General features: G+C 49.9%; 1 protein-coding gene and 1 long non-coding RNA gene across 10 annotated transcripts in view; one reads left to right on the plus strand and one right to left on the minus strand.

Moving 5' to 3' along the window:
- Positions 1 to 587: 587 nt before the first annotated feature.
- On the plus strand, positions 588 to 21,883 carry LOC129534603 (uncharacterized). 9 transcript variants are annotated; one of them, XR_010131550.1, is made up of 8 exons: positions 588 to 723; positions 1,905 to 1,989; positions 5,883 to 6,004; positions 14,682 to 14,791; positions 19,092 to 20,128; positions 20,284 to 20,373; positions 20,483 to 20,615; positions 21,639 to 21,883. It is a non-coding gene; the product is annotated as an uncharacterized lncRNA (long non-coding RNA). The 9 variants fall into 9 exon arrangements; XR_010131546.1 differs by having other exon boundaries at positions 19,092 to 20,373; XR_010131549.1 differs by having other exon boundaries at positions 19,092 to 20,373; positions 21,658 to 21,883.
- The window catches only part of LOC101149312 (bone morphogenetic protein 8A), a 32,294-nt gene continuing 28,645 nt past the window's right edge, over positions 18,259 to 21,907 (minus strand). The window contains exons 5-7 of the mRNA XM_004025520.5: positions 21,681 to 21,760; positions 21,056 to 21,166; positions 18,259 to 18,533 (exon numbers count right to left, since the gene is read on the minus strand). Coding sequence (XP_004025569.4) covers positions 18,384 to 18,533; positions 21,056 to 21,166; positions 21,681 to 21,760 — 341 coding nt within the window. The 3' untranslated portion in view covers positions 18,259 to 18,383. The remainder of the gene's footprint in view (positions 18,534 to 21,055; positions 21,167 to 21,680; positions 21,761 to 21,907) is intronic.

Raw genomic sequence — 21,907 nt, forward strand, 5'->3', positions numbered from 1 at the left:
ATGTTTTGATGTAAGTCATTCCTCTGCCTGCAGTGTCCTTTCCAATTTATTTTATGTGGCTAATGCCTGCTCATTTCTCATAGCGCAGCCCATTTACTGCCTTCTCCAGGAAGCTTTTCTGAATCCTCCAGTGAGTAAGGCAAGTATCACTCTGGGCTCCCATGGCCTCTGGGTTCCTGTGGCACCTTCTGTCCTGGCATTATATTGAAATGTGATTATATAGAAATGTGACTGCATTATATTGAAATTACTTATTTAACACATGTCTAAATATTGGTTACTCTATGCTAGGCACTGTTCTAAGTGCTCTACTAATATTTAACCCTAATAACAATTATTTGAGATAAGTACTATTATTATCCCCAGTTCTAGGTGAGGAAGCTGGGGCACAGTGAAGTCAGTACTTTGTTCAGCGTTACACAGCTCATAATGGTGGAGCTGAGGTCTGAACTAAGGCTGTAGAGCTCCAGGATCTGTGTGCCTTTTACACTGTGGGTATCCCTCCCCCGCTGGCTAGCCAGTTCCTCAAGGGCAGGGGCCATATCTATCTAACTGCCTATCTATTTATTTTTTATTTTTTGATTCAGGGTCTTGCTCTGTTGCCCAGGCTGGAGTGCAGTGGTACCATCACAGCTCACTGCAGCTTTGACCTTCCAGGCTCAAGTGGTCTTCCTGCCCCAGCCTCCCAAGTAGCTGGAACCACAGGCACACCACCATAACCAGGTACATTTTTCATTTTTTATTTTGTAGAGACAGGGTCGCACTGTGTTGCCCAGATTGATCTCAGAACTCCTGGGCTCAAGCAGTCCTCTTGCCTTGGCTTCCCAAAGTGCTGGGATTACAGAGTGAGACACCACACCCAACTATATCTATTTATTTAAGAATCCCAGTACTTGGCCTGATAGCTCAATACCTGTATGTTGAACTATTAATCCAAAAAAACAATAGAGTTGGCTGGGTGTGGTGGCTCATGCCTGTAATCCTAGCATTTTGTCAGGCCAAGCCAGGCAGATCACAAGGTCAGGAGTTCGAGACCAGCCTGACCAACATGGTGAAACCCGTCTCTACTAAAAATACAAAAGTTAGCTGGGCATGGTGGCACGTGCCTTTAATCCCAGCTACTCAGGAGGCTGAGGCAGGAGAATTGCTTGAACCCAGGAGGCGGAGGTTGCAGTGAGTTGAGATCGCGCTACTGCACTCCAGTCTGGGCGACAGAGCAAGACTCCCTTTCAAAAAACAAACAAACGAAAAAATAGAGTTTTCTCTGTCACACAAATGGGAAGGTTTGTATTAAATGTTATATTTATCTTCTATCCAGTCTTGTCTTGGAGCACAAAGCAAAAAGGCCCAGCATCCTCCACTATCTTCTGAAAACTTGCCCTCAGGCCTGAGCAAGAGGGCTGCCCGGTTGCTTCCATGTAGCCAGCCAGCATATGTGCAGGGCCAAGTCTAGAGGGAGGAGGGGGTGGCACATGGATGGTTTCGTTTAATTGGAAGACAGTGGGTAGATTGGAGCTGGCATTTGAAGATGTTGAGAGTTGTGGATCATGGGCAAGAAAAGCGCTGTTCTGGGACTGCGGGGCAGGAGAAGGAAACTGATGCTTCTGAGGGTGAGTCTGATGAGATAACATGCCCGTGTGAGGGCCTCAGGTTAGACAGTGCTGAGGTCTCCCGTCACTGGGCATCCAGCTGGGTGCTACGGCCGTGGCTCCTGCCTTCTGCAGCCCTGTCAGGGCCCAAGGCCTTCCCCATCAGCACTTGCTCCAGCCTACTCACTGGAGTTGTGTTCTGGGTGGGTGTGTAGAATACTCGCACTCCTACTTGGGGCATCAGGGAGCTCTCTAGCAATTTCTTCTGCACCTAGGGAGAGCCCACTGCTAAAAAAGGCCTGGTCAAATCCTCAGGTGTACATGGACATCAAGATTGGGAACAAGCCGGCTGGCTGCATCCAAACCCTCCTGCGTTCTGACGTCGTGCCCATGACCGCAGGTGAGCGGGACACCATGGTCAGGACGGTGAGACACTGGTGGCTGAACAAGATGGGGAGGAAGCTACCTGGGGTCCTGGGCCCTTAACACTATTTCCATCTGAGGCGTCTCAGATCCCAGCATCTAGTAACAAATGAGGCACAGCAGGCATTTTTGAAGCTCTATAAAGGCTTAGAGCCATTAGAAAGGGTAGGCAACTAAAAGTTCTAAACAGTTTTAATTATCCTCTGGTTTGGTTTTATTGTTGGGGTTTTTTTTTTTTTTGTAATTTTATTTGGATATATTTTCAAACTTACAGATATATAGAATAAGAATTCTGTAAGAATATGTCGAGGGGCCAGGTGCAGTGGTTCACACCTGTAATTTCAGCACTTTGGGAGGCCACGGTGGGAGGATCACTTGAGTCCAGCAGTTTGAGATCAGCCTGGGCAACACAGCAAAAGACTCCATCTCTACAAAAAATACAAAGTTAGACGGGTATAGTGCGATGTGCCTATAGTTCCAGCTATTTGGGAGGCTGAGACAAGAGGATTGCTTGAGCCCAGGAGGTTGAGGCTGCAGTGAGCCATAATTGCACCACCACACTCCAGTCTGGGCAACAGAGCAAGGCCTTGTCTTAAAAAAAGAAAAAAAAGAAAAAAAAAAAGCAGTTAGGGGAACTCTCATATATCCTTTACCTACTCATTAATTTCCTTTTTTTGCCCTGTATGCTTTATCATTTTCTTTACATACATTACACACAGATGCGTATATGTATTTTTCCCCTGTTCCAGTCAAGAAGTTGAAGACCATGCACCTTTACTGCCAAATACTTCAGTATATATTTCCTAAGAACCAGAATATTCCCTTGCCTAATCAGAGTACAACTATCAAAATTATAAAATGTAACATTGAGTGATGAGCCATATTCAAATTTTATCACTTGTCCCAATATTGTCCTTTATAGTAATTTTTAGCAATTTTTCTTCCCTGACAAGGATTCCCATGTTGATTTAGTTGTCAAGTCTCTTTAGTCTCCTTTTATTTGAAACCGTTTCTTAATTTTTCATTGTCTTTTTTGATCTTGACATCTTTGAAGAGAATAGGCCAGTTGTGTTTAAGGGTGCTCCTCAGTTTGTATTTGCCTAGTACTTCCTCATGATTAGATTGAGGTTATGTGTTTTGGCATCAGTAGCACAGAAGCAGTGTGTTAGTGCATCGTTTGAGGAAGTACATGATGTCAGTTCAGATGTTTGCAATGTTAATTTTGTTGACTTGGTTAAGGAGTTATTTGCCAAGTGTCTTCACTGGAAAAAATGCTATTTTTTTTTTTTCTTTGAGACAGGATCTAGTTCTGTTGCCCAGGCTGGAGTGCGGTGGTATGATCACGGCTTACTGCAGCTTCAACCTTCCAGGCTCAAGTGATCCTCCCAGCTCAGCTTCCCAAGTAGCTGGGACCACAGGCATGCACCACCATGCCCAGCCAATTTTTTATTGCTTTTTGTACAGATGGAGGTTTCACTATGTTTCCCAGCTAATTTTTTTTTTTTTTTTTTTTGAGACGGAGTCTTGCTCTGTTGCCCAGGCTGGAGTGCAGGGGCGCAATCTTGGCTCACTGCAAGCTCCGCCTCCCGGGTTCATGCCATTCTCCTGCCTCAGCCTCCCGACTAGCTGGGACTACAGGTGCCCACCACCACGCCCAGCTAATTTTTTTGTATTTTTAGTAGAGACGGGGTTTCACCATGTTAGCCAGGATGGTCTCGATCTCCTGACCTCGTGATCTGCCCGTCTCAGCCTCCCAAAGTGCTGGGATTACAGGCGTGAGCCACCGCACCCGGCCCTTTTGTATTTTTTTTTTGTAGAGATGGTGGGTTTTGCCATGTTGTCCAGTCTGGTCTTGAACTGGACTCAAGTGATCCTCTTACCTCGGCCTCCCAAAATGCTGGGATTACAGACATGAGCGGCCGCACCCAGCCAGAAAAGTACTATTTTTAAGGGTATCAATCAGAAACTAAAACTTTCTCTCCTTACTATTCAGCCCATCTCCCAGAGGTAGCTACAATTGACAGTTGTGTTTTCCTTTTTTTCTTAAATATTCATGATGACCTTTTTTTACCCATAATCTTTTTTGTCTTAATCTAGCTTTTAAAAATATTTCTTAAAGTCATAATTGCACATAGTTTAAAGAAAATCGTTCTATAATAAAACATTCTTCTGCTCCCCCAACATCATTTTTCTGCCCTGCCAGAGGCAACATTCATTTCTTTTAACTATTTTAATTATTTGGGCTTTTATTGCTATGTCTCTGAAAAATATACTCATATTACTGTTAGTAATCCCAGACTGGAGTACAATGGCATGATCTTGGCTCACTGCAACCTCTGCCTCCCGGGTTCAAGTGATTCTCCTGCTTCAGCCTCCCGAGTAGCTGGGATTACAGGCGCCCACCACCATGCCCAGCTGGTTTTTGTATTTTTAGTAGAGACAGGGCTTCACCATGTTGGCCAGGCTGGTCTTGAACTCCTGACCTCAGGTGATCCACCCACCTCTGCCTCCCAAAGCGCTGAGATTACAGGTGTGAGCCACGGCGCCTGGCCTCCCTCCTCTGCTATCCATTTTAGATACCTCTCATCCTCACCTCAGCTGGCTCCTCTGCTAATCTAAATGGCTTATCTGGTGGGGTGACCTAGACCTTTGTCTGTGGGGATTTGAGCTCCTGGTCATTATATACCTTCTCAGGTCATCGCTGCCTAGCATAATTGGGTGGGGGAGTCCAAATGTTTATTCAGTTGTCCTAAGACCAGTTTATAGAAAGTCCATCTTTGCCCCAGTGATTTAAGATGCCAAGCTTTATGAAATATTTAATTCCTTTATATATACACACACACACACACACACACACACACACACACACACATATGCATATATACACACACATATACATACATACATATATACATTTTTGTATATGTGTGTGTGTGTGTGTGTATAATTTTTTTTTCTTTTTTTTTTTTTTTTTTTTTGAGACGGAATTTCACTCTTGTTGCCCAGGCTGGAGTAAAATGGCATGATCTCAGCTTACTGCAACCTTTGCCTCCCAGATTCAAGTGATTCTCCTGCCTTAGCCTCCCGAGTAGCTGGGATTACAGGGACATGCCACCATGCCGAGCTAATTTTTTGTATTTTTATTAGAGATAGGGTTTTACCACATTGGTCAGGCTGGTCTTGAACTCCTGACCTCAGGTGATCCACCCACCTCGGCCTCCCAAAGCGCTGGGATTACAGACCTGAGCCACCGCACCTGGCCTATGTATATATTTTAATAGAGATGAGGTCTTGCCGTGTTGCCCAGGCTGGTCTCCAACTCCTCTGCTCAGGCAATCCTCCTGCCTTGGCCTCCCCAAGTACTGAGATTACAGATGTGAGCCACCATGCCCAGCTGAAATACTGAATTTTCATACGTATCTGGGTCTATTCGGGACTTTCTCTTCTTTTCACCTAGTCTGTTCAATCTATTTGTGTGCCACTTCCACACTTAAGCATTTAGTTTAAATAAAGGTACTATGTACTTTTTCAGATTTGGAGAGCTGGAGTTTGGGGGTGTGTGTGTATTTTATTTCAGAGACAGGGTCTCACTTTGTCACCTAGGAGTGTGCCACCATGCCTAGCTAGTTTCTGTATTTTTAGTAGAGATGGGGTTTTGCCATGTTGGCCAGGCTGGTCTCGAACTCCTGACCTCAGGTGATCAACCCACCTTGGCCTCCCAAATTGCTGGGATTACAGGCATGAGCCACTGTGGCTGGGACCCAAATGATTATTTTTATTTTTGTAGAGATGGCATGTTACAGAGAGCTGGAGTTTTAATTATCTAGTTAGATATTCTTACCTCAGCACTTTTCTCTTTCTCAATCCCAGAGAATTTTCTCTACCTGTGCACCCATTTAAAGGACTCGGCTTCAAGGGAAGCAGCTTCCACCGCATTATCCCCCAGTTCATGTGCCAGGGCAGTGATTTCACAAACCACGGTGGCACCAGGGGTAAGTCCATCTACAAGAAGAAATTTGATGATGAAAACTTTATCTTCAAACACACAGGACCAGGTAGGAACCACTCATCGTGTGGTGACAAGGGAGGCTGGGCGAGGGCAGTTGGCCGTGCAGGATGGAAGGATGAGCCGTGGTTCTGGCTGAGAAACAGGGAATCTGGAGGAGACCCAGCTACCAGACACAGGAGAACCGTTCAGCCTTGCTAGGGTGGAGTTAGCTTTGGGCTTTGAAAAGCTTTTCTGTTTTTTATTTTGGGTTATTTCAGTTCCCATTTGTCTCCTTTCATTAAAAGAGGAAGAAGCATAGACGCCTGGGTCTGCTCCTACAGGGGTGTCTTGTTATTGTTTTTGTAACTTTTTATTTTATGTAATGTCAAGCTCACGGAAGAGTTACAAGAATAGTGCGATGAACCCCATACACCTTTGCTGGCATTTACTCAAGTTCACCAGTTGTTTATATTGGTGAACATCATTTCCTATTTATTCTCCTTCTGTGTATTTTTATAGACAGTGCGTATTTTTTTAGAGCCATTTGAAAGTAAGTTGGAGAGTTCATGTTCCTCTACCACTAAATACTTCAGCATGTATTTCATGAGAAACAGGGTATTTTTAATGTTACCAGGACATAGTTCTCAAAATCAGAAAACAAACACTGCTACAATACTATTCTCTCAACTGCAGTGCATATTCAGATTTCCTCATGTGACAGCACGTCATCCTTTTGGGGCTTTTCATGGTTGGCACGTGTCCTAGACTCATAGATGCGCTGCCCATCCACCCACACCACACTGCCCTGTTGCCTCACTCACATCTCACGCACCGTTGCTGCATGCACTCTCCTTCCTCTTGCCAAGGAGCCCGCTGCCTCTCTCGTGCTCCTTCTTACCTAGTGCAGAACTCTGTGTGCTGGAGAAAAGCACAGCCCTGAGCTATCTGGTCCCTCTTGAGTTGAGGAGCTCAGGTCTTAAGGGCACCTTGAGCAATGCCCAGTGGTCCTCCCAGATTGCTGGAGGTACTTGTCATCCATCGTCTGACTGGAAAACACGCCTTTTCTTCACTCCTCAACCCTCCAGCATTGCTTCATACACTCTCCCTCTCAGCTGATGGTGTCGCTTATTTATAGAAACAATCAGAAGAGAACTATTTAGTCTTCCTGCAGCCAGATCTACTCCCCTGCCTGCATCATTCTCTCCTGCCTGGCCTGCTTGCCTTCCTGTGACAATGGTGGCCTCCCTCTTCTCCTACCTTTTGCCCCATGGTGTCTTCCCTCAGTCTCTTCCCTTGTCTCTTCCTCCTCCTAGTCTCTAAATTTTTGGAGGGACCCAGTGCTCACCATGGCTTTTCTTTATCTGTATTCACTCTTTACTTTAATAGTTCTCACCCTTTTACCCTAGCACCTGCCTCTTACAGCTTATGCTCTAGTGTGCTGAGATGGAAGTCACAGCTCTGCACCCTTCCGGTGAATGCCTAACTAAAAACACGGTATTGGCTGGGTGCAGTGGCTCACGCCTATAATCCCAGCACTTTGGGAGGCCGAGGTGGGAGGATTGCTTGAGCCCAGGAGTTTGAGACCAGCCTGGGCAACATGGCAAGACCCCATCTCTACAAAAAATACAAAAACCAGCCAGGCATCATGGCGAACACCTATAGTCCCAGCTTCTCAGGAGGCTGAGGTAGGAGGATGGCTTGAGCTGGGGAGGCAGAGGTTGCAATGAGCCAAGATTGCACCATTTGGACTCCAGCCTGGGTGACAGAGTGAGACTCTGTCTCAAACAAAAAACCCCACAGTATTATTTCATAGTTGTAATATAAAGGGAAATTAAAGGAAAACAATTTGTAATAACATAATATGCATTTCAGTATTCAAATGCTTGGAAGCAACTACATGTATGAAGTGCTTGAACATGTGTACTTCTGCCTAGAGCTGCACTTAGTAGTGTGGACTGATTCAGGTGTGTTGTTTTGGCAGAATCAAAGTAACATGATGTTTTGAAATAGTAAAAATCTCTTGGTAAAATTCTGAGCAAAAAGAAATGAAAAGTGACAGGATGGGTTGATTTCTGGAAAAATTTGATACAAAAAAATAATTCTTTGGATTTATATGGAACATGGAGTTAGGGTGTAGGCTCAGATCATTATAAATAGATTTTTCTTATCTACATGGATGTTATTCAGGGCTTTTGAAAGTCCAGGATTTAGAATAACTCTCCATTACGTAGGAGACTGCAGGACATCTAGAGTCCCTCCCTGATCCCTTCCTTCCAATGCCAGTAGCACCGTATTACTGACCACCAAAAATAGACTGCAGTTTCTGGTAGCCCCTAGGGGGCAGTATGATACCACTGAGAACCCATGCCCTGGGCAATCACGCCGCCCAGTCCCAGGATTTTCAGTGAAATCACTGAGTTAAGCTTGTCCACATGGGTCACCATGCTGATGGCTCCCTGAGCTCCAGACTCCTGTCCAACCACCTACCTTTCACCTTTGCTGGATATCCCACGAGCATCTCACACTTCACATGTCCAAAATGTGGCCTTGGCCTTCTCCCCCACACCCTTCCTCCCCCTTTTCCCTGTTTCAGTAAATGACTTCACCATCCACTTAGCTGCTTGGTCAGAAACTTACGCGTCATCATGGACTCCTGCATCACCTGCAGGCCACATCTATCTGACTTCAGGTCATCTCCTGGCCCAGCTACTCTTCACCCTTCCCCCACGACCACCAAGTCCTGTTTCCAGCCTGGCTTCTTCACCCTCATAGTCTGATCTTCACTTGGCAGTCAGAGTGATTGTTTTTAATCATAAATCTGATCACATCATCCTCCTGCTGACCCGTCCTGCGCTGTGCGTGGGGACCCTGTTCTACAGGGTTAACCCACCTTGGGTCCTGGCACCTCTCTGTGCCCCTAGGATGTGCTGCCCCTCACCCTCTGCATCCATAGGCAGTCTCGCTGTTCCTCAGACATGCTGAGCTCACTCCTGCCTCAGGGCCTTTGCACATGCCCTTTTCTCTCATGGAGTGTTCTTCCTCCACTGTCCAGATGGTTCACACCCACTTCCTTCAGATGCCACCCATGTGTCCCCTTGGCTGAGAGGCCTACCCTGACCTCTCCCTAAAACAGGCTTTCCTGCCACCTCACTCTTCTTTTTAATCAGCTTCAGTTTTCTTCTTACTCTTATTACCTGAAATTGTGTTATACATTTATTATTTTACTTATTTATTTTCTGTCTCCCTTTCTCCCGTGTCAGCCTCGTGAGGGCAGGACTTAGGCTTTCTTGTTCACCATTGTATTCTGGAATGGTGTCTGGCACACAGCAAGCATGCAATAAATATTTGAATATTTATTTTAAAAAGCTATTGGTTGTGCGTGGTGGCTCATGCCTATTATCCCAGCACTTTGGGAGGCCAAGGCCGGCAGATCACCTGAGGTCAGGAGTTAGAAACCAGCCTGGCCAACATGGTGAAACTCCGTCCCTACTAAAAATACAAAAAAATTAGCCAGGCGTGGTGGCGGGTGCCTGTAGTCTCAGTTACTTGGGAGGCTGAGGCAGGAGAATTACTTGAACCCAGGAGGCAGAGGTTACAGTGAGCCAAGATCACGCCACTGCACTCCAGCCTGGGCGACAGAGCAATACTCCGTCTCAAAAAAAAAAGCTATTGACAGGCTGCTTTTTTATGTGCCAGTATCCCTGATTGACTCTGGGAATCGAGTGGAATGGGGCCAGGTGCGGTGGCTCGTGCCTGTAATCCCAGCACTTTAGGCCTAGGCAGGCAGATTGCTTGAGCCCTGGAGTTTGACACCAGCCTGGGCAACATGGCAAAACCCTGTCTCTACAAAAATTACAAAATTAGCTGGTGGGCATGGTGGTGTGTGCCTGGTCACAGCTACTCGAGAGGCTGAGGTGGGAGAATCGCTTGAGCCTGGGAGGTTGAGGCTGCAGTGAGCTATGATTGGGCCACAGCACTCCAGCCTGGATGACAGAGTGAGATCATGTCTCAAAAAACAAACAAAAAGAGTAGAATAGGACATGGTCCTCATATGAAGGGCGTACCCGGTCTAGAGGCCCAGCCATGAAGAGGGGGGTTTCTTATTGCCACAACGAGATGTAGCTCCTTATCCTACGCCCCCTAGTCCCCTGGCAAACCCAGGCTTTTTATTTGTTTGTTTTGTTGTTGTTGAGGCAGAGTCTTGCTCTGTCTCCCAAGCTGGAGTGCTGTGACATGATCTTGGCTCACTTGCAGCCTCAACCTCCTGGGCTCAAGCGATCCTCCTGCCTCAGCCTCCCAAGTAGCTGGGACTTATAGGTACATGCCACCACACCTGGCTAGTTTTAAATTTTTTGTAGAGATGGGATTTTTCTCTGTTGCCCAGGCTGGTCTTGAACTCCTGGACTCAAGCGATCCTCCTGCCTTGGCCTGCCAAAGTGCTGGGGTTACAGGCGTGAGCCACGGTGCCTGGCCCCAGGCCTTTTAGACTGAACTCAGACATCACCTCCTTCAGAAAGCCTTCATGATGAGTGTTTGTGTGAGTATCTGTTTCTCTTTTTCACAAACACTTAGGTGACTCTAGTGCTCCCATTCTATGCACAAATGTCTCTGTCACTGGGCTTTGCCATTTTGTAGTGTAATTATCTTTTTTTTTTTTAACAGCTTTAGTAGGATATTATTTACATACCATCCAGTTTGCCCACTTAAAGTACACATTTTAATGGTTTTTAATGTATTCACAGAGTTGTGCAACCATCACCACAAATAATTTTAGAACATTTTATCCCCCAAAAGGAAACTTCATACCCTTTAGCAGTTGCTACCTATCCTGTTGGTCCCCTGCCCTGGGAAACCCGAATTTACTTTCTGTCTTTATGGATTTTCCCATTCTAGGCATTTAATATAAGTGGAATCATACAATATGTAGGCTTTTGTGAGTGTCTTCTTTCACTTAGCATAATGTTTTCAAGGTTCATCCATGTTGTAGCATGTATCAGTACATCATTCCTTTTTTTTTTCTGTTTTGGTTTTTGGTTTTTTTTTTTTTTTTTGAGATGGAGTCTCGCTTTGTCACCCAGGCTGGAGTGCAGTGGTGCAGTCTCGGCTCACTGCAAGCTCCGCCTCCTGGGTTCACACCATTCTCCTGCCTCAGCCTCCCAGATGGGACTACAGGCGCCCGCCACCACACCTGGCTAATTTTTTGTATTTTTAGTAGAGATGGGGTTTCACCGTGTTAGCCAGGATGGTCTCAATTTCCTGACCTTGTGATCCGCCCACCTTGGCCTCCCAAAGTGCTGGGGTTACAGGCGTGAGCCACCATGCCCGGCCTGTTTATTAGTTCTAATAGTTTTTTTTTGTGGATTTTTTAGGATTTTCTATATGCAAGAGTGTGTCATCTGCAAATAGAAATAGCTTTACATTTTCCTTGCCGATTGGATGCCTTTCATTTCATTTTTTTCACCTAATTACACTGGCTAGAACCTTCAGTACAATGTTGAATAGAAATGTCAAGGGCAGATATCCTCATCTTGTTCCTGAACTTAGGGGGAAAGCATCTTGTCTTTCACATGTAGTTTTGTGTTGGTACCTTTTATCAGATTGAGAAAGTTCCCCCTTCCACTCCTAGTTTATTGAGTTTTCATTATGAAAAGGTGTTGGATTTTGTCTACTGCTTTTTCTGTATCTGAGATGATTATGTGGTTTTTGTTCTTTATACTATTGATAATTGTCTATTACATTGATTGATTTTTAGATGTTAAACCAACTTTGCATTCCTGAGATGAATCCACATCTTTTTTGGGTGGCTCTATTTCACTAGATTGTGAGCTCCACCACTGTTAGGGCCAGTGTCCCCAGGGGGCAGGTAGGGGTGGATGTCCCTAAAGTCTGTCTTTATTCTGCTCCTTCACTCCTGAGTGTCCCCTCTTCTATTCTGTCTGCAAAGGCAAGGACGGGAAGCCAAGGCAGAAGGTGATCATTGGCAACTGTGGGGAGTATGTGTGAGGCGGCACTCTCTCTGCTCTCCACTCTGCTCTTGCCCCTGCACATCCAGGAAGGAGCTGCCAGCCTCAGAGGAGGCAGCACTGAGGGTGCCCTATTTGAAGCAAGCAGGATTTGTGGCATGAGGCCTGCCTTAGGGTCAGCTTGGAGCACCTCTGTAGGCACAGCCTGGACTGTTCCCAAGTGCAGCTGTGGGCCCACGAACCAGCACAGGTGCTCCTTCTCCAACCACCACTTTTCTGGGCATTTGCTGCTGGGTCTGCTGTGGGCCCACCAATGTGGCTCCTGGATGTTTTGTTCTCTTTGGTTTCCTAAAATAAATTCTAGTTCTTATACTGCTGCCTGCCAGCCAGGTCCCAGGTGTTTTCAGAGGTTGCTGCTGGGACAGGCCATAGCATCTCGGCTGCTGCTCTTCTCTCTTAGGCCAAGTCCCTTAGGAGATGCCCTCGGCAGCCCATTGTGGGGCAGTAGAAGTCAAAGCCATGTAAAAGTCCCTGTGTCTTTTCTTTCTGGTCAGTTACCATTCCTGCTCTCACACCAGCTGGTCTTGTGCCTGATGGACATTTGTAATCAGTCTCACTGACCTGGCACTCATTATGCACTTCCTGAACCAACAGAACTGTATTACCGAGGAGCACCCAGGGCGCTTCTTTAGTCAGCGGATGTGCTTGGTGCTGGGGAGAAACAAGCCAGGGGTGGCTCCTACTTCCTCCTCCCCAACCCCAGGCCTACCTGGAAACTGCAGTGTGGTGTCATGGTGCGCAGCCTGTGCTAGGATGGCCTCTCACCCTGCACTGGTTTTGGGCCAGCCAGGCCACCTCATGGCCTCTTTCAGGTGTTGAAACTGAGCCCTATCAGTCTCCAGAAACCTCCCCCAGGGCTGCCCACTGGCTCCCATGACATGTCCTAGGAGCTCTGTCTGAATCAAGTCTTTTTTTTTTTTTTTTTTTTTTGAGACGGAGTTTTGCTTTTGTCACTCAGGCTGGAGTGCAATGGCATGATCTCAGCTCACTACAACCTCTGCCTCCCAGGTTCAAGCAATTCTGCCTCAGCCTCCCAAGTAGCTGGGATTACAGGCACCCGCCACCATGCCCAGCTAATTTTTGTATTTTCAGTAGAGATGGGGGTTTCGCCATGTTGGCCAGGCTGGTCTTAAACTCCTGACCTCAGGTGATCCACCTGCCTTGGCCTCCCAGAATGCTGGCTGAATCAAGTCTTGATGTTGAGTATCCACCAGGGTGAGGGTGGTGGGGAAAGGAGAAGCCTATTGCCCTGGCCCCAGTGACCCCAAGCCAGCTCCACCTCTGGCACCCTGGGTGGGGCTTCTCCCCCCTTGATCAGCTTGGGCCTGCAGCTTTCCCAGCAGGCACTCTCATTCCTCAGTGTCGGTGTCATTACTGGTGGTCAGTCATGGCCGTCAGGACAGGCAGCATTGAGGCCAGGATAAGGCAGCTACTCAGGGCTGCCATGAAGCCCAGGAGAGAAGAGGATGTGTGTGAATTGCTGAACACTGTGGGTTCTGGGGGTGACAGGCAGGCTGGCCCGAGGCCCCGGGAGGGAGAACTGGTCCCACAACCCTGTGAAACAAGGGAGGACCTTATTGCTGTGCTTGCCTGAGTACCCTGGGAAGGAGGGACCAAGGGACCAGCCAGAGGCCAGTGGGAGAGGAACCATCAGGGTTTCCCCGGAAGTTATCCCAGTGGGTCCATCTGTGACCCTTGTTCTCTGAGGTCACCTAAGCCTCAGAGGTGAGGCACCTGCCCCTGCTTGTGCCAATTGCTGCACAGAGAAGGAGAGGAGGTTCTTGGCCCAGGGATTCCAGACCCATGGCCAGCCTTGTGGCCATGCGATCTCAGCACTAGGCTGCCTGCCACCCTGGTCACGGGAGCCCCATCCCAGCCTCTGAGGAAGGGAACGCAAGACCAGACATACAAGGGAGAAGCTAAAGCAGAACTGAAGGGATGGAAGGCTGCTAAAAGTTATGTTTTCAAAGAACATTTAATCACAGAAACTTTCAAAATATTTCATACATTGAATAGATCCGATCACCAAGCAGTGCATAGAGTAGGATCCTAACTTTGTAAAATATCCATATGTCATATATAAAGACAAATGTATATGTGCCAAGTAAAAAGACTGGAAGGAATTATGAACAGTGGTTATCTCTGTGATTGATTATGGGTGTTTGTATTCTGATTTTTGTTATTTTCAAAATTTTCCCCAGCACACAGATAACATTTTTTTACGTGAGAAAAAAATTTTTTTAAAACGCAGGGGGTGGAGAGCGGCAACTGTTTGCTCAAGACTTTTCAGTAAGGAAAGGAACCTGGGGTAGAAAGCTCCCCCTTCAGCTGCCCATGAGGGCACAGGTGGGCCCCACACTCACTACGGGGCCAGGGCAGGGCCGCAACACCTGCCACTTCCTCAGCAGAGACCCTAGCGCGTGGGTCACTGCTGGCCCAGACTCCTTCCACGAGCAGGCGAGGGTGCAGGGCCACACCTCATCCAAGAGATGATCACGTTTAGGTTTTTGATGAAAAGCATAGCTCTCAGGTAAATACAGCAGCACCTCAAAGCATATTCTGGGAGGAGCGGGTTTTATGAGGAAGGCACACAAGGAACGCCCAAATCTGCAAGTCCCTTTAAAATGAGCCTGCTCAGAATTGCTGTTTATTCCACAGGTCTGCGCAGGCATGGCACTAAGTGTCCCATGGCACATTTGGCCCTCATGGAGGCCTCAAAAGGGCAGGACCAGCACCCTCTTCTACGGAGGAAGGAACGGGCACAGCAGGTACGTGATGTGGTCAAATTAACAAGAGGCAGAGGCCGGGTAAGTGGCTCACACCTGTAATCCTAGCACTTTGGGAGGCTGAGGCAGGAGGACTGCTTGAGCTCAGGAGTTCAAGACTGGCCTGGGCAAAGTTTAAGACCGGCCTGGGCAACATAGTGAGACCTGGTTTCTATAAAAAATATAAAAATTGCCGGGCGCGGTGGCTCACGCCTGTAATCCCAGCACTTTGGGAGGCTGAGGCGGGAGGATCACGAGGTCAGGTGATCGAGACCATCCTGGCTAACACAGTGAAACCCCGTCTCTACTAAAAAATACAAAAAAATTAGCCGGGTGTGGTGGCGGGCGCCTGTAGTCCCAGCTACTCGGGAGGCTGAGGCAGGAGAATGGCGTGAACCTGGGAGGCGGAGCTTGCAGTGAGCCAAGATCAAGTCATTGCACTCCAGCCTGGGAGACAGAGCGAGAGAGCGAGACTCCGTCTGAAAAAAAAAAAAAAAAAAAAAAAAATATATATATATATAAAAATTAGCTGGGTATGGTGGCGTGTGCCTGTCATCCCAGCAACTCGGGCTGAGGTTGGAGGATTGCTTGAGCCCAGCAGGTTGAGGCTGCAGTGAACCATGACACTGCCACTGCACTTCAGCCTGGGCGACAAAGCAAGACCATGTATGTCTTAAAAAAAAAAAAAGGCAGCCAGGACCTGATGCCAGGTCGACTTGGCTCCAAAACCTGCCCTCTCCTTTTCACAGCCTCCTTTCCTGTGAAATAATAGGGAATTTCTCTAAAGCACATCGCCTGGTCCCTATGTAAAGACAAAAAAACAGGACTTTGCACGCTCACCTGGCATTAGGGCCAGCACTGTGCTGCAGTTGTGAAGATGGCCACTGGGTTGGGGGTTGTTCTGCACCAAATGGCCCCAGACTCCCTGTCAGTGGCTACTTGTTGCAGCCAGTGGGCCTGAGCTGACCACCCTTGTTTATGCTCCTGATGTGCAGCCTTGAATGCATCCTGGGCTGTGGGAGGCAACCAGGCCAGAAGATGACCTTGATAGCTGAGCACTGACCCTTCATCAGCTGTGTGTCCTTACGACCTCCTCCCTTTCTGAGGCCTTCTGTATGTGATGTCATTTGGTGGGTGGCTAAAGTTGCTAGAAGTCTGGCCACCAGGAAGGCCACGACTGTCACACTTTGTGCTTTGCTGCATAAAAAGGGAGTCTCATCATGATCCTCAGGCCTGCTGTGCACACCTGATGGGCATAGCAGCGTTTGCGTCTTGAAAACATTCATTTCACAAACTCCTAGCACACCCAAACCATGCCAGGTTACACACTGGGCACTGAAGAGACCACACATTTGTCAGTTTCCAAAACTCTACTGCCCGGTATTGGAAGAAGAGAGCTGTTAAATCAGGTCCTGCAATGGGAGATAGGCCCCAAGTCCTATGGCAGCAGGGGGCTCAGGCCATGTCTCAAGCTCTGGGAGAAGGTCATGGGGGCAGGTGGGTTCTCTGGGTTGGAAGAGCCTTTGGAATTAAAGAGTCCTATGTCCTCATGTCGCAGATGAGAAACTGAAGCGTGAATAAGAAAGGGGACTTGTCCTGACACCAAGTCAGTGGCTGAGTTGGAACCAGAATACCTGTCTCCTAACACTCAGGCCATTGCCTCTTCCAATCTCTGCTAGCTGAGCTTGAAGCCTTAGACTAGTGGGGAACTCACCATCTTCCAGACAGCCTGGGCCCACCCTTTATGTACATGAGAGGGTCTCTTCCTCTGCGCTTGCACATGGAGGCCCTCCCTGGTCCAGGTGGAGGGGCTGCTGTCCCGCAGCGTGGCCCCAGCCTCCACCCCTGCTGCTGGACCAGCTCTCCCCAGGCCCCTCCCTGGGGGTGCAGCACGTGAACTCCAGAGAGGCGCATCCTTGGGCCCATGGGGAGGTGGGACCACCCTGGCAGGCTGTGCCTGTGGATGGGGCGGGCCCAGGATCTGCTTTTAATGACATGGTTTGGGCAGCTGGACTCTGTCTGTTCCAGCAGGTAAATTACAGGCTTAGCAAGTCAGAAATCAAATAAACACTCCAACTCCCAGTGGCTGCTCCAAGGAGAACAGCGGTTTCCGGGAACAGTGGAGGCCGAGACAAACCTCCCCACCCAACTCAGCCTAATTACTGCCTGTCACTCCCTGGGACAGGGACCTTTTCTTTGACTCACAGACCCAAGACAGAGGACAGCGCTGTTGGGCACCCAGGGTGACGCCAATTTTGGTGGCCAGCTTGTTCATAACTCCTAGACACGAGCAAACACTGGCAGTCCCCACCCTTGCCCCATGCCTGGCTGGAGACTGCCAGTCACCCTGCTTTGGATGGAATGGATTGCTCCGCAGTGGGGCAGGAGGGGGAACTGAGGTCTTATTGACAATGCCTGGTGGTGGCTGTCTGCAGTTATGTGCTGAGGCCTGGAGGCCCTGTCCTGGTTCAGTGGGAAAGGTACGTAGGTTGATTACTGACATGAGCCATGGGCAAGGGGAGTAGGCTGCGGGGGCATTTGCTCTGTGCCAGCCTACACTACATGTTGGAGCTGCTGGTCTTGCCTCTGTCTCAGTGCTGAGCCCCAAATGGGTCAGCATGATAGAGATGGTGGAGGGAACTGGAAGCCCCCAGGATTCTTTGCTCCTGTGGGAGTCATACCTCTTTCCCAGGCAGGAGAAGGGGCAGGCCCAGGGCAAGGGAATACATATGACATAAAATATCCCCAGTGGCCAGGCACGGTGGCTCATGCCTGTCATCCCAACACTTTGGGAGGCCGGGCAGGTGGATCACCTGAGGTCAGGAGTTCAAGACCAGCCTGGCCGATATGGTGAAACCCCGTCTCTACTAAAAATACAAAAATGAGCTGGGCGTGGTGGTGGGCCCCTGTAATCCCAGCTACTCAGGAGGCTGAGGCACAAGAATTGCTTGAACCTGGGAGGCAGAGGTTGCAGTGAGCCAGGATTGCACCACTGCACTCCAGCCTGGGTGACAGAGTGAGACTCCGTCTGAAAAAAAAAAAAAAAAAAAACAAAAAAACCCCAATGGCTTCGTGGGGATGTCCAGCTTATTCTTTTTCTAATATGCTAACTGCACCCTGGACCAAATGAGAAGAATCCCAGAACACACTATGCTGAGAACATGAGCGTGTCCAATTTTGCCCAGAAACGGCCAGTGTTGTACCTGGGAAGAGGCAGAGCCCTTCTCCCCACACCTAAACCCTCTGGTGAATGGAGAAAAGCTCGGGTCAGCCAACCTCAGACCATCCGGGGCCAGCCACAGTCTGACAGGTCCTAAGATAGGACTTCTGTGCTGACTCCAGACAGTGCAGTCAGCACAGGCTCTGAGGCTGCTGCCTTAGGCCACCAAAGTGTCGGGCAGGGTGACAGCCACAAACCCCAGGGGAGGGGCACAGAGGTACCTAGAAAGGATCAGAAGCCTGACAGGAAGTAGGCACAGAGAGTGAGGGCCCCTGACACTCCTGCTTGAGCTGTGACAGCATTTAAGGGTTTTCTGCCTCTGCAGGGCCCAATCCAGATGAGAAGGGCGGCTGCAGTAGGGCTGGGCGGGTGGGCTCAGTGGCAGCCGCAGGCCTTGACCACCATGTTGCGGTGCTTGCGCAGGATGACGTTGTTGCTGCTGTCATAGTAGAGCACAGAGGTGGCGCTCAGCTTGGTGGGTGCACAGCACGCCTTGGGGACTGCGTCTGGCTTCATCAGGTGCACCTGGCCAGGAAGGGAGCACAGGCAGGGGCATGAGGCCAGTGGCCTCCTCTGAGGACCCACCCAGCCCCGCCCCAGCCCCACCTGCTCCCTGCCCTGGCCATCTCCAAGCCACATGGGAGCAGCACAATAATAAGAATTATTAACAGGAATAAGAGCAGCCCTGAGAGCTCTGGGAGCGGGAGCTGTGGTGGCCCACAGTGCCCAGGGAGGGATACATGGCAGCCCCAGGGTGTGGGGCAGGTGGGCAGGGCACTAATGAGGGGCCTCGAGTCCCAGGCCAAGGGCTCAGACTTCCTCCTGGGGATAATGGGAAGGAGAACCTCATGGCCAGGTTTGTGCCCTTAGTGAGGTCCCCAAGGGGGAGCCTGGAAGGACCACTTTCTTCTTTTGGCCCTTCAGACCCCCAGAGGCTCTGCCTCCCCACACCCTGGCCTCCCTCCCCAGTCTCTGGGAGGCCAGGCCTCCGCCCCTCTCCTGTGCTGCTCCTTCCCCCAGAGGACTGCATCCACCCTCAGCACTTCAAGGCCCTGCATGTGCCCGCACCTCTCCACTCCCCAGGCTCAGCTTGGACCTCTCTTCTGAACTCCAGACTTGCGGATCCTGCTCCCCTTCCCACTTCTGCACTTGGGGGTCTAATGAGGCCTCAGTGGAACATAGAATTCCTCCCACCCTGACATCATAGCTCCCACCTGGGAGGCCTCCTGGATGACTCCTTTCGCCTCCTCCCTTCCCTGAGAGCAGCCCCTGGCTCAACCTCCACCTCCATGCTGCCTCGGACCACCTGCCCGGTCGAGCTGCCATCACCTGCCAGGTGACCACAGCAGCCCTCACTCATCCCCTGCTCCTCTGCCTTCCACTCCCCCCACCATCAGCCTCCCCAAGCCAGAAAGGTCCTTCTGGAGGGTGATGCAAACCAGGACACTGCTTTGCTGAAGACCTCTGACAGCCTCTAGGGTTGCTTGGAATAAAATCCACCCTCCTTCCCAGGGAACCCCAGGCCCTAGGGGAGCTGGCCCGGCTCACCCCGGCATCACCTCCCTCCACTCTCCTCCCCTTCACTGCACCCAGCCCCTCCTCCCTGCTGGCCCTGAACTTAGGGCCAGCTTGCTCCTGTCTTAGGGCCTTGCACTTGCTCCTCCTGGAACATTCCTCCTCCAGCTGCTGACGTGCCCCGCCTTGTGTGGAGAGGCTGGGCCCAGTCTCACTCCACTGACGGCACGGCTGCTCTGCTCTTCCTCACAGGAGGTGTCAACTCCACAGCTGGTTTGCTTCTGTGCCCACCGACAGCCTCCCCTAGAGCACAGTGCCTGTTTGCTGCCCTGCAGGCTGTGAGCACTCACTTTAGCTGAGCCCCTGAGGGGCAGGGGCAAGGGCAGAGGAGATGGAGTCCGGGAGCTGCAGGTGCAGTCACCTTCCCATGTACCTCCCACACATGCAGCTGTGAGAACCACATGGCATAAAGGGTGGCTGGGCCAGGCCACCCCACGCGTCCTCATCACCCCTGGGCCTTTCCAAGGAGATGGCTCCAGGTGTCCAGCAAACACCATTTGACTGACCAGAAAGGAAGCATTATCATAGGCTCAGAGCAGCTTTTGGTAATTTCTTTCCTCTCACACCAAGGCATTGTGTGTGCACGTGTGTGTGTGTGTGTGTGTGTGTGTGTGTGTTTTAATTTTTATTTTAGAGACAGGGTTTTGCTGTGTTGCTCAGGCTTGTCTTGAACTTCTGGGCTCGTGTGCTGCGATTACAGGGTGAGCCACTGCGCCTGATCAAGGCATCACTGTTGAACCTCCTAAGAGGAAAACATAAGGCTGTGCAATACCAGGAACTGGGATTCTAGGTAAAAAGTTCTAGAAGGAAGCCTCGGTGCCAGAATCCGCAAACACGCAGAGCACTCAACAGTGAGCAGCACCAGTGATCCCATCAGAAGCCTGCTTTTGTCCTTTAAGGTTGCCCCAGACACCAAGGCATCAAAAGCCAGGGGATCCAGAGAAAACACAGACAGCCAAGAGAGAAACTGGGAAAAGCCAAAAGGTTGAGAGCCACACCATCTAGAAGCTTCCTGCCTGCGGTGCGGCACAGGTGGGTGAGTGCACACGCACACCCCACCCACTGTGCGCACATATCACGGGCGGTCAGACTTGCCAGCGTACTCGGGTGCCCGTGTGTTAAGATCACACAGCCCCCACACAGTGTACACGTCTATTTCGTGTGCTGTGCCTCTGAGCGCCGCATGCAGGTGTGTAAGTGTCCCGCAGGAGTTTGTTCGGTGCATAGAACAGGCATGTGTACACGACTGTTCACGTGTGTCCGTGTTTGGGTGCGAGTCTACGTGTAGTGTGGCTGTATGAGGACCAGTTCCTGCAGAGCTGTGGGAAGTTAGCGACGTTACGGACTGTGCAGACAAAGCCCCCTGAGACGCGGAGCAGGTGGCCTCACTGCCCTCCCGGCCAGCTGGACCAGACCCCTCTCCGCAGGGCCTCCCACCCCAGGGGGCTGGGCAGGATGGGCACGGTACTGACCAGGGACTGCAGGATGGCGTGGTTGGTGGCGTTCATGCAGGAGTCCAGCGGGAAGGAGCACTCCCCCTCACAGTAATAGGCTGAGTAGCCTTGGGGGGCGATGACCCAGTCCTGGGGGGCAAGGGAGAAGGTGAGTCCCATCCATGTGCTCCTCCCTGAGCCTCAGGGCCCAAACCCATCCTCCAGCCCTGCAGGGCCGTCTCCCCCAAGAGGCTTGAATCCACCCAGGAACCCCCGGCAGAAAAGGCTGGGCAGGAGCTCAGGCCCAACATCCCCCATCTTCACTTTGTGTCCCCTCCCCAGCCGGCCCTCCCCTGCCCACGCCTCCCAGAGCTGCAGTCGCAGCCGATGCGGGGAGGTCTCAGTTACCCTGCGGCAATACTGACAGCTTAGTTGGTTGATTCAGTCGTCTTCATTTTCATGGTTTTAAAAAAAACAAAAAACACAACAACAACAACAAAACCCTTTCTCACCATATTCTCACTTTAGAAAACTTGGAAAACACAGAAGAAAAAAATACATAAGAAAATTGAAGTCACCCATGATTCTATGTCCTCCCTACAGATTTACTTCTGATCTACAGGTGGTGATTGTCATTTCAGAAACAAGGAGAGTCAGCAATTACCAGCCAGCCGAGGTCCTGGAAGCTGACGTAGAGCTCGTGCCGACGGCAGACCTGCCGGCCGTGGGAGCCGTGGACGTCATCTGCAGGGACAGAAGGGGCAAGGTCTTTTCTGGGGTTCCTGCTGTGTGCAGCTACTATGGGGTACCAGGGTGGGGGATGCCCTTATGAGCACATTTGTCAAATAAATGAATGACAGGAAACCATTTGGTCTCATAAAGCCCATCCCT

The sequence above is a fragment of the Gorilla gorilla genome, chromosome 1, assembly GCF_029281585.2.
Source record: "Gorilla gorilla gorilla isolate KB3781 chromosome 1, NHGRI_mGorGor1-v2.1_pri, whole genome shotgun sequence".
Classification (NCBI taxonomy): domain Eukaryota; kingdom Metazoa; phylum Chordata; class Mammalia; order Primates; family Hominidae; genus Gorilla; species Gorilla gorilla.